Here is a 15,202-nt window from a genome sequence, read left to right on the forward strand (position 1 = left end):
ACACATTTTCACAAACAGTTGATAATCTCTCTTTTTGATCTCAAATCAGAGTGTAAGACTTCTCTCTTTCATTCGTATTAAACATTTGAAAGAAGGCTATATTTATAACCTTTCAAAAACTACCGTTTAAGGCATATTTAAGCAACTGAAACAGTTAAAACAGGTTTTCAAAACGCTGTTATGAAAACTCACATTTAATCGGTTGAAACTTCGATTTAACCGATTGAGTGGTTTCAAAAAACAGTTTCAAAACTCCTTTGCCAGCTAAGTGACAAACAACCGATTGTCTCGAAACTTTAATCGGTTGTTTTTTCCTTTGCATGGAAAAACACTTAGTTCTTTAAAACATATTGAAATAAGCTTTGTGTGAGAATCAAGGCTGATCTTACAAAGATTCTAAACCCCATACTAAACCCAAACCTAAAACACAACACAGCTTCAGGTTCCATGAGGATTTGATACATCAAAACTTCCCATCTTCAACAAAATTGACTGATATATTTTTTTCTATTAGAAAACATTGATTTTATAGAAAAAGTATGGGATTAAGAGACTTTTATATCAGCCTTAAGGTATGTCCTTTATTCACTGTTCCATTGAGATTCTTTGAAGTTCATGAAAAATAATCATCACCAGATCGTCATAGAAATCTAGACTCAAAAATTATAATTACACATGATCCTGATGTGAGTACTACTACCAACAAATCTAATGTGACATGTTTTCACCGTACAAAATAAATGGTCATCGTACAAAATATAATATAATTCTACTCACAATAAATCGAGAGAAAGAAATGATGATTCAACTCTTGTTTATTATAATCTTTAATTGATTAATAATGTAAACGATTTTACACTCTTAATGCATGAACATAAAGTAAAAAATTGAGTATAAAATTATTCTCAGCCAAAAGTAAAAAGTAATTTATTATAGATACAAGTTTTTAACTAGAGGCAAATGATATGTATGAGTAGTGTTAAGGAGGTGGCCATTGGGTTATCATTGGAAACTACTTCTATGATTATACTTATGATGGGACCCAAATATGCACTGAAAGAGATAGTTGTAATGAAAAATGTGTTATGGAACAAGTAGAGAGATCAAGGTTGGATTACATCTTATGCTATATTATTTTTATAATCACCTCATATCTAATAAAATATTAAATATTATTTTATTTTTTGTTGGGCCTATATGTAATATGTTTTGTTCATAGGTCCAGTTAGTTTTTTTCTTTCTCTGCACCCTATGTATATAAGGCAACAACTTTACTCTTTTATTTTAATAATATAACATATTTCAGCTTTTCTTTCAACGTTTCCTCTCATTTCTTATCTGTTCTTCTTTGTTTTTATTTGTTCTTCTCCGTTCTTATCTATTCTTCTTTGCTTCATTGCTTCCTGCAGAATCACCAAAGCTTTTTTTTCTTTTTTCTGTAATTGCCACTTATATCCTATAATATGGTATCAGAACTCTTCTTTGTGAAGAGTTATGTTGCGGGCACTCTGATCCCTCCGTCATTCTTGATATTATGTTCTTCCACAAATCTTTTAATCATTTTCTTCTTCTTTTGACTAACTTTTTTTTCTTTTGCAGTTTTGAAGGTCTGGTTTCAATGGCTACGAAAAAACCTAATCAAAACGAAAACCTTAACCGTAATCAAAATAAAAATCCCGCTCAAAGTGACAATCTCACTCAAATTGAGAATCTTCAACAAAATTGACTGATATATTTTTTTCTATCAGAAAACATTGATTTTATAGAAAAAGTATGGGATTAAGAGACTTTCATATCAACCTTAAGGTATGTTCTTTATTCACTGTTCCATTGAGATTCTTTGAAGTTCATGACAAATAATCATCACCAGATCGTCATAAAATCTAGACTCACAAATTATAATTACACACGATCCTGATGTGAGTATTACTACCAATAAATCTAATGTGACATGTTCTCACCGGTCATCGTACAATATAAAATATAATTCTACTCACAATAAACCGGGAGAAAGATATGATGATTCAACTCTTGTTGATTATAATCTTTAATTGATTAATAATGTTAACGATTTTACACTCTTAATGCATGATCATCATAAAGTAAAAAATTGAGTATAAAATTATGCTCAACCAAAAGTAAAAAGTAATTTATTATAGATACAAGTTTTTTAACTAGAGGCAATTGATATGTATGAGTAGTGTTAAGAAAGTGGCCATTGGGTTATCATTGGAAACTACTTCTATGATTATACTTATGATGGGATCCAAATATGCACTGAAAGAGATAATTGTAATGAAAAATGTGTAATGCAACAAGTAGAGGGATCAAGGTTGGATTACATCTCATGCTATATTATTTTTATAATCACCTCATATCTGATAAAATATTAAATATTGTTTTATTTTATGTTGGACCTATATGTAATATGTTTTTGTTCATAAGTCCAGTTAGTTTTTTTCTTTCCCTGCACCCTATGTATATAAGGCAACTTTACTCTTTTATTTTAATAATATAACAGATTTCAGCTTTCTTTTCAACTTTTCTTCTCCTTTCTTATTTGTTCTTCTTTGTTTTTATTTGTTCTTCTCCATTCTTATCTATTCTTCTCTGCTTCATTGCTTCCTGAAAAATCACCAAAGCTTATTTTTCTCTTTTCTATAATTGCCACTGATATCCTGTAATATGGTATCATAGCTCTTCAAATGAAGAGCTATGTTACGCGCACTCTGATCCCTCCGTCATTTTTTATATTATGTTCTTCCACAAATCTTTTAATCCTTTTCTTCTTCTTTTGACTAACTTTTTTTTCTTTTGCAGTTTTGAAGGTCTGGTTTCAATGGCTACGAAAAAATCCAATCAAAACGAAAACCTTAACCGTAATCAGAAATCTCGCTCAGAACTTCTTGTACTTGCACCCGAGTGAAAACCCTGTGACTCCTATCGTATCTCCACTTCTTGATTCAACAAATTACCACTCTTGGAGCCACTCAGTTATCACTGCGTTAAGTGCAAAGAACAAGTTAGAATTTATCAAAGGTGTGATATCTCAACCCTCTGAATCGGATCTCACCTTCACATCTTAGATACGTTGCAATAACATGGTGGCGTCTTGGCTCGTGCATTCAGTTTTTGTCCCCATAGTTTAAAGCATCATATGGATGGAAAAGGCTTTGGATGTCTAGAATGATCTTAAAGCTTGCTTCTCACAAAGTGACCTATCTCGTATTTTTTGACCTTCAAATGGAGGCATCTTCCATTAATCAAGGTGATCTTTCTGTTTCTGATTATTTCACCAAACTTATGGTCATCTGGGATGAGTTAGATAATTTTAGACCTGATCATGTTTGCACCTGTAATGGTTCTTTTGTTATTGCCCAAAGAAAAAGAGAGGATCAGGCTATGCAATATTTGTGCGGCCTCCTCAATGATTAGTACACTAACATAAAGGCCCATGTCCTTCTCATGGAGCTTGTTCCTGCTATTACTAAGATTTTTTTCTCTAGTTGTTCAACAAGAACGACAATTTAACAGTAGTGTTTTAGATTCTCATGTCAAGAACAATAATTTTGTTATTCATACCAATGTCAATTTTGTTACTTGTTCTTTTTGTGGTAAGCTGGGTCACAATGAAACTGTATGTTTCAAGAAAAATGACTATCCTAACCAAGATGGAAAAGGGTCAAGATCTAGCAACAATAATAAAAAGGTTTGTACTTACTGTAACAAGAATGGGCACATTGTGGATGTCTGCTATATGAAGCATGGATACCCTTGGGTATAGATTTCAAAATAGTAATTTTTCTCATGCCAATATTGTTGCTCAAGAAGACACTCTTGGTGGCCAAGATCAGAATAAAAATGCTGGTACTGGTGACTTTAGTATTACCCAAAGTCAGTTTCAAATCCTTTCAGATTTTTTGAAGAATGTAAGTGTCTCAAACAGTCAAGCACAAGTGAACCAGGTTGGTTCCATTTCTGCTGATCCTCAAGATCAAAATTTTGTTGTAACAAGTAATCTTAATAGATTTCAAAATTTTATCTTCAATAAGCATGCTTGGATTTTAGATTTTGGTGCAACATATCTTGTTTGTTTTGACATAACTAATTTTACATCATATAATCCTATTAAACCTATTATTATTAAACTTCCTAACGAAAATTTTGTCATTGCCTCCTATTCTGGTACAGTCTTTTTCAACAATAAATTTGTTCTGAAAAATGTCTTATATGTGTCAAATTTTTCCTTTAATTTGATTTCTATATCTCGATTGACTACATCACTTAAATGTGAGCTTATTTTCTCTTCTGCTGAGTGTTTAATACAGAATTCCATAACCAAAGACAAGATTCGTATAGTTGATGTTGTGGCTGGTCTATATGTCTTCAACAAAGCTGACAGAAATGTTCTAAGTTGTACTACAAAACAAACAAATATATGGCACCTCATAATGGGTCATCCTTCAGAAGAAAGGTTAAAAGTTCTACAAACCTATTACCCTAATATTCATATTGATAAGGATTTTATTTGTGATGCTTGTCATCAAGCAAAAAAAAGAAAACTTTCTTTTTTCCTTGGTGATACTAGAACTGCTTAACCTTTTGAATTACTTTATATTGACATTTGGGATCCTTGTTTTGTTGTTTCAATGCTTGGTCATAAATTTTTTCTTACTATAGTAGATGACTTTACTAGGTAAACCTGGATTTTTCCTATGCATAATAAATCTGAAGCTAGGGCTAATGTTACCAATTTTATAACCTATGCTGAAAATCAGTTTTCTACCAAAGTTAAAATCATTCGCAGTGATAATGGCATTGAGTTTTCCATGCATGATATATTTGCATCCAAAGGCATTATACATCAAACTACTTGTATTGAGACACCTGAACAAATGGAATTGTTGAGAGAAAACGTCAACACCTCTTGAATGTCACTCGAACTTTACTTTTTCATTCTAGTCTTCCTGCTATTTTTTGGTATTTTTTTGTGCAACATGTTGCTTTTCTTATTAATTGTATGCCTACTCCGCTGCTTAATAATGCTACTCCCTATGAAAAATTATACAAAAAATTGTGTGATATTTCTCATCTACGTGTTTTTGGATGTTTATGTCATGCATGCAGGTGTCACCTGACGTCACGTCGGGCATCGAGAACCCCAATTGTCACACCAAACTCAGAAGCCCGACCGACATATCACTCTCAAATGACTCTTCGGATCAATCATCATCGAGCTTGGTGGGCAAGTGTACCAGTGAGGGTCGTACGACTGATGTCACGTCTCCGTCCCTCGATCGAGGTAGAGGCCCACGTCTATAGGGTCGACTGACAGCACAAGTCCAATTACGCTCAATCAAGGTCAGCAAAGCTAATGCATGATTAGGAGCTAAGTAATGCAGCCCTAAATGCGATCCAACTCTTTAACCTAGCCCAATAAGGAAAGTCCACCAAAGGTAATATAAATAGTACATATTCCAAGAATCAGGTACGTCATCATATATAGTGTTCTTAGAACCGAGTACCAAACGTTTTTGCTAACTTGAGCGTCGGAATGCTTTCTGCAGGTACCCTCTGAGTATGGATTACGAGAAGACCAAGAACCGAGGCTAGGAAGGAAGAGCGAGGAGTTTGCAAGCAAGAGAGTTGAAGGACAATACGATCGATCAATAGAAGGAGAAAGAAGAATCCTCTCAACAGTTCTCTAAGCCCCAAACCCCGTACGAAAACAATTTTTAAAACATATTTTTTATAAAAAAAAATATATTATTAATTACTTTAACTCTATTAATATTTGATTCACAAGGAAATGTCTACAAAATTTGGTGTTTTCCTAGTTCATACTCAAAAATCAGTTAAAAGAACAAGTGTTAATAAAATTATATGTAGAGTGGTATAAAAGTAATAACTACATTAATACCATATGTTATAAGATCATTTTTTTATTGAGAAAATTGATCAAGAGATGATTTAAGATCTCCAATATTTATTAAGCAAGATAATACAATAACTCATATTAATCATGATGATATTGAGTTTATTTAAACAGTTACAAAATATTAATTATATGAATTATTCATTTATGTGTCAACGAACAAAATCTATCCATATTTAAATGTCTTAAATCTTAGATTTTTTTAGTGTGATATAGTTATTGCAACATAAGAAATCACCTAAAAATATTTATGAGCTTGTTAGGAAAAGTGGTGAAATCATTCGAAGACTTTTATTTGATGAAATTGAATCGCATATTTTTAAGATTGTAGTTATATATAAAAAAAAATAAGAAGAATTACTCATTTAAATGAAGTGCAATCCAATATTAGTGTTAAAAAAATTAAATTATTTAAATATTAATTGAACTATAGTCATTCACATTGGTTGGGTTGATTAAAGATATTTTTTCCTCTAATTTACCTTACCTATTTCGTGCAGTTACATTAATAAACATTTTGTGACTTAATAGAATATGGTTGTAATAATAATAAAATAGATTTGACACAGAAACAGAAATTAGAATATTAACTTACAAAAATACAAACATTCAAAGTTCACATAAGTTTCAAGGTTCACATCAGATAACTCTTTTTTGGAAGATAAATTTAAAACATCTTTATAACTACTACTTTTTTTCCTGGAAAACTACTCTTTCATCATCACTATCTTCCTCATCACTAGCTTATTCTGGAAATTTATTTAAACTAAATCCACGTTTAGGCATTTCAATTAAGCCAAAATCTCTTGTTATTTCTTTTCTTCTTTCAAGAAACACTTATGAGAGTTAACATCTTGATAAACTTCAAGAGAATCTTCAACTTTTTGCTAGTTTGTGCCAATATTATCTTGTCTTATATGAAAGTCTTCAAGTTCAACTCTCTATAGTGCAAGTACCCACTTTTGTTTTAATTTTTTTTATAATTTCACTTTTACATCGGTTGGAGATCCTTCACTAGAGATCAAGACAATTCATTATATATAAGTGGGTGCAAACTTCACCTTATAAGTTGGTTTTATGAAATTGAGTTAGACTTAAAGTTCACTTGGTAATATGGTATTATTTTAAATAAAATAAATAAATTTTATTAATTCATGAGAAAATAGATGAAAAATTGAAAAACAATAAATTATGGTGATACATTAAGTCTCCTTTAAAGAATATATTGATTGTCTTTGATAAAAAAATAATTAATTCAGTCTTGAACCTTACAAACAATCCATCAGAAGGTTCTCATAAAACTATAATTAAAAAGAAAAATAACAAAAAAACAGTAAATAAGATGAGGTTACACCTCAGTCACTAGATGTAAGTATAAGATTTAAAAATAAATAAAACGAGGTTATAGACACCTTAATCAACAAATATAATTATAAAATAAACAGAATGATAATAAATGTCTCATTCTCTCACCCTAATAATTGTTGTTGACTACAAGAATTTCACTAATAATACCTATCTTAATTTCTATAACCTTTATACCTTTATTTTCTCTATCTTTAAGCTATATTATTGGAAAAAGGCTTTTTTTTATTTGTTTTTAATGCATGTAATGACGAAGAAAAAGATAGAGACATTTACATCGCTTACTTATCTCTTCTATATCTTCTCCTTTTTCCTTTTTTTTTAACTTTAAAAAAAAAATTGATCATATAATACTTAAAAATGATTAAAATTTTAAATTATTAAAAATTAATATAATTTAATATATTTTATTTGAAAAATATTGCGTTGTAAATTTTGAGATGTTAGAATTATTAATAACATATTAAATTAATTATTTTATTTATCATTTTAATAGTTTTATTTTAATTATTTATTTCCACAATAGAAAATGTATATTAATAAAATATTAAAAATATTATATTTTACTATAATACAGAATATATATTAATAAAAAATTAATAGTATTTATAATTTATATAACTTAAACCTCATTATTTATTATGCTTTTTACCTAATCATTATGTTGTAAATATTTGGTTATTATTTATATACATAATCAATTATATAAAAGTATGAAATTTACAAAGGATAGAGACAAAAAATGTGTTATTTACAACGAGTATATTTGAGGGAAAGAACAATATTGAGGAAATAATTAATGAAATTGGAATAAAGATTTCAAAGAGTGAATCCTTATAGATGTATTTGTGCATTTCCAATGAACTTCAATTCTTTTTAGGGTGTGTTTGATTTCAAGTTAGAGGAGGATGAGTGTTTTTTTTATTTGTTTCCATGGTTTTGAGAGTGAGAGATTGGATGGGGAGAGGGTGAAGAGTTTTTTTTCATTCTTCACAAAATGAAGAGATTTGTGGGGTTTTATGTAGGATTGTGGAGAAAAAAAAAGTGCTGAGTGCAAAGAGGGTAGTGTATTTTTTGTGAAGAAGAAGGAGGGATAGTGCATTAGTAGGAGGGGGAATGTAAATAGCTACTGTCCAATTTTCTATTGTAATAGATTAGGCCCAGTGACAAAATCAGTGAGGATATTTCTTTCTGTACCTCTAATTTTTTTTACTGCACCCTACATTGTATGCAATACCACAATTATTCCGTAAACAATTTTTTTTTTTAAATAGAAATTCTGTAAGTAAAATGTGTTTCTGGAATAGAAAATTTGAAAGACAAAAAATAATTTTGAAATATATTTTCCAGAACACATTTTATTAATTTTCAAAATGATAAATCTAGAATTCATAAAATGTATTCCGGAAAGTATGTTATGGAAATATTCCAAAAAGTAATCCAAAAGTATTTTTAAAAGGAGTAAAGTAGTTTTTTTTTAATAATAATAATAATAGAGTGGAGGAAGTCATTTGTTTGTTGGGGGTGCAGGGAGAAATAGCCAATCAGTTAAGATGAACTTGAGTGAGCTATATAAAGTCCAGTAAAACGAGACCACACTTGATTTCGTTTTGGCAAATTCTTCCTCCACCATATCAATTTTAACCTCCACCATATTAATTTTATAAATTTCCAAAACTACCCTCCTGCACCATATCAATTTTATAAATTTTCAAAACTACCCTCCTGCACCATATCAATTTTAACCTTCACCACCATATCAATTTTTTAAATTTCCAAAACTACCCTTATTTCAAATTAAAAAATCCAAAATAATAATTATAATTGAGAAATAAAAAAATACATGCTGGAAAAAAAAATTATGAACACAACTAAACTGGATAAAAAAATTCAGAATTCAAAAATATGTTCCGAAAATTAAAATCCAAAATATTTCAAATAAAAGTTTCAAAAATAATTTTTCCCATTTTTGTGTAAGGTTATTTTCTTCATTTAAGAGGGGTATTTTTGTCATCTTCTAAAGCTGATTGGGTGCATGCTGAAATTCATAAAGCTGATTGGGTGCATGCTGAAATTCATATGGTGAGGAAGAAATTGTCACAACTCTTTCGTATTTATTTTTGCAATGTATTATTATCTATTATGGATTTTGATTTCTGGAATAAAGGGTATTTTCGAAATTTTAAAATTGTAATGGTGCAGGTTCCAAATGTTGGGTGTAGGAAGAATTTGCCTTTTGGTTTTTCTTTCTTGGGTTTATTATGACGGAGGAGTGGATAAATAAATGGATATAGTTTAGGCCACGTATCGGAGAAAGAAACACCATCAAAATCTATGGCATAGATGGAAGCAGGTAGCCGAAGCAAAATCCCAGTCCTAAGATTCTCCTAAAATCTCCATTTCCCACTTCATTGTTTTAAGTGTGCAGTGTTAATCATCCCTTCGTGGCATAGATAGCAACACACACTTTCTAAATCCAAAATCTAGAGTAACTTAGAAGGTAGAATAAGAGGAAGAGATCAAAGGTATCTGCATCAGGCACTGAATCGTTCCCAGTTACGATGGCCTTCGCCACCAGCGCGTTGCTCTCTTCAAACTTTCTCGGAAGGAAGGTCGTGGTATCGCCCCCAACACCGAAAACAACAAAACAATCCACTCTGTTACCGTTTATTTTCAAGAGAACCATCTTAAAAGCTCACAAACCCAATTCGGAAAAACTGAATTCCGCATCTTCACAAGCTGCTCTAGCGGCCCTTATATTTTCCTCCGCCACTCTCTCTGCCACCCCACACGCCCTAGCCGCTGACAACGTCACCCCTCCACCTGTAATCGAAGCGCAACAGAGCCAATTAAACCCCTCCAACTCAACCTCCTCACCTTTCTCTACGAACCTTCTCACAGCACCCAAACCCCAAGCCTCTTCCGACCTCCCCGAAGGCACCAATTGGCGCTACAGCGAGTTCTTGAACGCCGTTAAGAAGGGTAAAGTCGAGCGAGTCAGGTTCAGCAAAGACGGTTCCGCCCTCCAACTAACCGCCGTTGACGGCCGTCGAGCCTCCGTTGTCGTCCCCAATGACCCCGACCTCATCGACATCCTCGCCATGAACGGTGTCGACATTTCCGTCGCCGAAGCCGAATCACCTAACGGCTTGTTCAACATCATAGGCAACTTGCTCTTCCCCTTTCTAGCATTCGCCGGCCTATTCTTCCTCTTCCGAAGGGCCCAAGGAGGCCCCGGGGGCCCCGGTGGGCTTGGAGGGCCCATGGACTTCGGGCGGAATAAGTCCAAATTCCAAGAAGTCCCGGAAACCGGTGTTACCTTCGGTGACGTGGCGGGCGCAGACCAAGCGAAGCTTGAGCTGCAAGAGGTTGTTGATTTTTTGAAGAACCCTGATAAGTACACTGCGCTGGGTGCGAAGATTCCGAAGGGGTGTCTTCTGGTCGGGCCACCGGGAACCGGGAAGACGCTTCTAGCTAGGGCTGTGGCGGGGGAAGCGGGAGTGCCGTTTTTCTCGTGCGCGGCTTCAGAGTTCGTGGAGCTGTTTGTGGGGGTTGGTGCGTCGAGGGTGAGGGATTTGTTTGAGAAGGCGAAGAATAAGGCGCCGTGCATTGTTTTCATTGATGAGATTGACGCCGTCGGGAGGCAGAGAGGGGCGGGGCTTGGAGGTGGGAACGATGAGAGGGAACAGACCATTAACCAGCTTCTCACGGAGATGGATGGGTTTTCTGGTAATTCTGGAGTTATCGTTTTGGCTGCAACTAACAGACCTGATGTTCTTGATTCTGCTTTGTTAAGGCCTGGCCGGTTCGATAGGCAAGTTACTGTAGATAGACCTGATGTTGCTGGCAGAGTTAAGATCCTTCAGGTGAGCCATAAATCCTTTCTCGAATGTTGTTATTTAATTATATCAGTTCCTTCCTGTTTTTTATGCTGTCATTTAATTACAACATGACTAATGGCAATGCATTCTTTGACACGCTTTTAACACATTATCAACTAATAATAGTAGAAAATGTGTTTAACATAACCAACTATTATTAGAGAATGTGTTCAGCAGAGTGAGTTAAAAAATGTGTTGATATTTCTCTAACTGGGATTAGAGTTTCACTTTGATAACTTAGCGAACTTATTTTTAGTTGAGAGTGCCAGCATCACGGTGTCTTAACACTACGTTCAAGAGTGTTTACCGTTGTTAAAGTTTATTGGTTGGAGAATACAAAATTATGAGTAGAGGATCATTAAATCAGGAATGAGACTCATAAATTTCTGATTTTCATCAAGTTTTTGCTAATTATAGTATTAGAGAGTGTGATGCCAACATTTTTATATAAACATTATTAATGTAAAATTTTGAATTTGATTGGAGGAGAAAAACCAAGAGCACCTCAGCATCTAAATTTTCTCTACTTTTAATTATATTGGTGGATTTGGGAATTTTTGGTAGGTCAACCTTTGTGTGCAATGCGCGTAGATCGTTCTATACATTTCTGTATCTGGACTTCTTGATTAATCATCTCTTGTTCTCTGTTAGGTGCATTCAAGAGGAAAGGCGCTTGCAAAGGATGTTGACTTTGATAAAATTGCAAGGCGAACCCCGGGATTCACTGGGGCTGATCTGCAGAATCTGATGAATGAAGCAGCTATTCTTGCAGCCAGGCGTGACCTCAAGGAAATAAGTAAAGATGAGATATCTGATGCGCTTGAAAGGATCATAGCTGGACCTGAAAAGAAAAACGCTGTGGTCTCAGACGAGAAGAAGAAATTAGTAGCATATCACGGTGTGTATTTTTTGTATGTTAAAATACTGAACTTTGGGAGGTGTTGGCTTGCATTTTGGTGTTCAACCTTATTTTTTCCATGTTTATTTTCAGAGGCTGGCCATGCTTTGGTTGGTGCTTTAATGCCTGAATATGACCCCGTAGCCAAGATATCAATTATTCCTCGTGGCCAAGCTGGTGGTCTCACATTCTTTGCTCCAAGTGAAGAGAGGCTCGAGTCTGGATTGTACAGTAGAAGCTACTTGGAAAATCAGATGGCTGTTGCTCTGGGTGGAAGGTCAGTGCACCTTTCAATTCACGGAAACATGCACTGTTACTTTGTTTGATTTTGGACTTTAATGTTTGCTAGTCGCTCTTATATCACAGCTACTCCACTTGTTGTCAATTGGCTTAATAGCCTACTTAGTGATCTGTATATAAACTGCACTTTTTATTGGCTCCTGATGTATACTTTTAATGGACTCTTGTGGATGTGAGATTCAGAGTTTTCAGCTCTAAGTATTATCTGACAAATTTCATATCTGTGGCCAAACAGGGTCGCTGAAGAGGTTATTTTTGGCCAGGAAAATGTCACTACTGGAGCATCAAACGACTTCATGCAAGTTTCACGAGTGGCAAGGCAGATGGTTGAGAGATTTGGATTCAGCAAAAAAATTGGACAAGTTGCTATTGGTGGACCTGGAGGAAATCCATTCTTGGGTCAACAGGTAGGCCGTGACCTTAAATAGTTGGACGTCTTTACCTTGATTCTTGAACTCTGCCTCACCTTTTCAAATGCTTGTAATGCAGATGTCAACGCAAAAGGATTACTCCATGGCAACTGCCGATGTAGTGGATGCGGAAGTACGGGAACTGGTAGAGAGAGCATATTCTAGGGCAACAAATATTATCACAACTCACATTGACATCCTTCACAAGCTTGCTCAACTTCTCATAGAAAAAGAAACTGTTGATGGTGAAGAGTTCATGAGTCTATTCATTGATGGAAAGGCCGAATTATATGTTGCATAATCATACACGTAAGTCATAGAATCATGTTTGTACTTTAATATACGCTCAGACATGTACACTGTACGAATCAATTAAATATTTTATCAAATTCAAGGAGAAAAAAAAAATAGCACAACAGCTGACTTGGGGTAACCTCATTCTATACTGATTCCTCTCTATAGTTGTCCTTGTTTCAGTCTGAAATTCTGCTAGATGCTGAAGGTCATGACTCATACTGAGTCCTGACTCTTTTCGGTCTCCGTAAACAAATTCTGTGGATTGAATAATACTTGGAGAAACTTATCCAGCTATCCTTTTGTTATTGTGGTATTTCTCTCTTTGTTATTACATAACCCTTCCTACTAGGAGGTGGAGTATGATTGTGCCTGAGGGTACGACTATGGTAACATGCTTCAAGAATTTTCGGGGGATTCTCAAGGAATTCCGATCCTCATGTAGGATTTTTCTGTATTTTAAAACATGAACTGTACACCACATTTACGGAAGAGGAGCATGTGTTCCGAGTTTTAATAGGTAACCTTATTGCCTTTGTAAAAGGCTAACTCTGCAACTCAAACCATTGGATCACATGTCCGTAACATACCATGCTTCAATAAAGTTCTTTGAAATGTAGTATGGTCTTGCGAAGTAATACTCAACTGTAGTCTATAATCCTTCGCATAAAATGATGTCACCATGACTTTTTTGCTTCCGACATTCCCATGTTTGTTGAGTCCTCTCTTGCAAAGACGACTAAACACGTATCCGAAGACGTGTACGAAGTAACATTTGAAACTTACACATAAAGAATTTGTGTCTTTACAAGTTAGTACATCTTAACTCCCTTTGCCATATTTCTATTTGGTCATCAATAAAATTTGACTGTTTCTTCCTATACCTTCATACCTTCTCGTGCCACCCCGGTAAGTTTTTGTATTCCAAAATTACCCTTCTTTAATACTTCGGATTACAACTTTCGGTTTATGTAATTCGGAAGCCTTTTGTAATTAGCTTCTGGATAACATATAATTCGGAATTCTTTTCTATACATAAATTTATATAATTTGAAAATCTTTTTTTCATATGTGTGATTAGCTTCTGGATTACATAATTCGGAAGTCTTTTTTAGATATCAGATTGGCTTCCGGATTATGTATCCGGATTACATAATCCATAGGATTTTATAAATTTAGATAACACTTTTCTGGAACCAAAAACCTCTTCTAGCTTATGTATAGAGGTGGTAAAAAAGGATTAAAAGATATTTTCACATTTAATATGGGGTGGCACAAAAAAGTATGGAGGTGTAGGAAGAAACACTCTTTGACGAATACTATGACGAATACTATGAGAACAAATCTCAGACAGTGCTTTTACACGATTAATCTCCTAGAGTGCAGCCAATATTTCTGAAGATAAAATGTGCACATTTGACACAACAGGTTGTGAAAATCCGCAAATATGTATACCTAAAAAAAACATAACAAATACATTGTTGTTACCACAAATTGATTATTTTCACTCTTCTCAAATTTGCAATCAGTTCATCATTTTCTCCAGGTTTCTCTGGTCCTTTATTACTCATGTCAAATTAACTTTCTTTTAAAAAAACTTGTTTAACTTTTGCTAATCCCCAGACCATTTTTTTATTTGTTTAAATGTTTATTTTGTTTAGATTTAGTGTAATAAAAAAAAAGGCATTGTTCCAGCCGGTTGACCTGGGTCGTCTTTATGCGTGGCTTGTCCTCACGAGCTAGGGCACCTTCGTTCTGCCTTGTCTATGAGTACCTAAAAAAAGAAGAACAAAGGGGCGCCCTCGCGGTCGTTTGCACTACGACGATCAAGTCAGCTAGCGAGAAACACCAATGTGACTGAAAACTGTATGATAATCTCAGTGACTGAAACTATGTGACTAAAGCTGTGTTGCCCTAATTGCCTTGTGCTCACAGTGGGTGTGCCGTCAAGAACAACTAGGATTTAGTGTTCTGCGTAACTTTATGAGAACTAGGTTAAAGCATGTAAAACTGTGTAGCGTACCTTACTAGGGCTCTTCGTGTCCTTTATATAGGTGAAAACTAGGGTTTACCTTTGCGCTGCTGCTCTTATCTAGGGTTCCTTGGAGAAGGCCCTTGC

General features: G+C 34.2%; 1 protein-coding gene across 1 annotated transcript; it reads left to right on the forward strand.

The window, feature by feature from the left end:
- Positions 1 to 9,749: 9,749 nt before the first annotated feature.
- On the forward strand, positions 9,750 to 13,218 carry LOC137820812 (ATP-dependent zinc metalloprotease FTSH, chloroplastic). The gene is made up of 5 exons (XM_068625068.2): positions 9,750 to 11,166; positions 11,833 to 12,079; positions 12,173 to 12,356; positions 12,615 to 12,786; positions 12,869 to 13,218. Exons 1-5 carry the CDS (start codon positions 9,862 to 9,864, stop codon positions 13,088 to 13,090), a joined length of 2,130 nt encoding a protein of 709 aa, XP_068481169.1. The 5' UTR covers positions 9,750 to 9,861; the 3' UTR covers positions 13,091 to 13,218.
- Positions 13,219 to 15,202: the final 1,984 nt, after the last annotated feature.

The sequence above is a fragment of the Phaseolus vulgaris genome, chromosome 9 (genome assembly GCF_051622355.1).
Source record: "Phaseolus vulgaris cultivar YP4 chromosome 9, ASM5162235v1, whole genome shotgun sequence".
NCBI classification, from domain to species: Eukaryota; Viridiplantae; Streptophyta; class Magnoliopsida; order Fabales; family Fabaceae; genus Phaseolus; species Phaseolus vulgaris.

Excerpts from the sequence above, each read along its gene's own strand:
- LOC137820812 (XM_068625068.2), top strand. The coding sequence starts at position 9,862 with ATGGCCTTCGCCACCAGCGCGTTGCTCTCTTCAAACTTTCTCGGAAGG. Across the intron at positions 11,167-11,832 it reads GCAGAGTTAAGATCCTTCAG|GTGCATTCAAGAGGAAAGGC; the intron begins GTGAGCCATAAA and ends GTTCTCTGTTAG. Across the intron at positions 12,357-12,614 it reads GCTGTTGCTCTGGGTGGAAG|GGTCGCTGAAGAGGTTATTT; the intron begins GTCAGTGCACCT and ends GTGGCCAAACAG.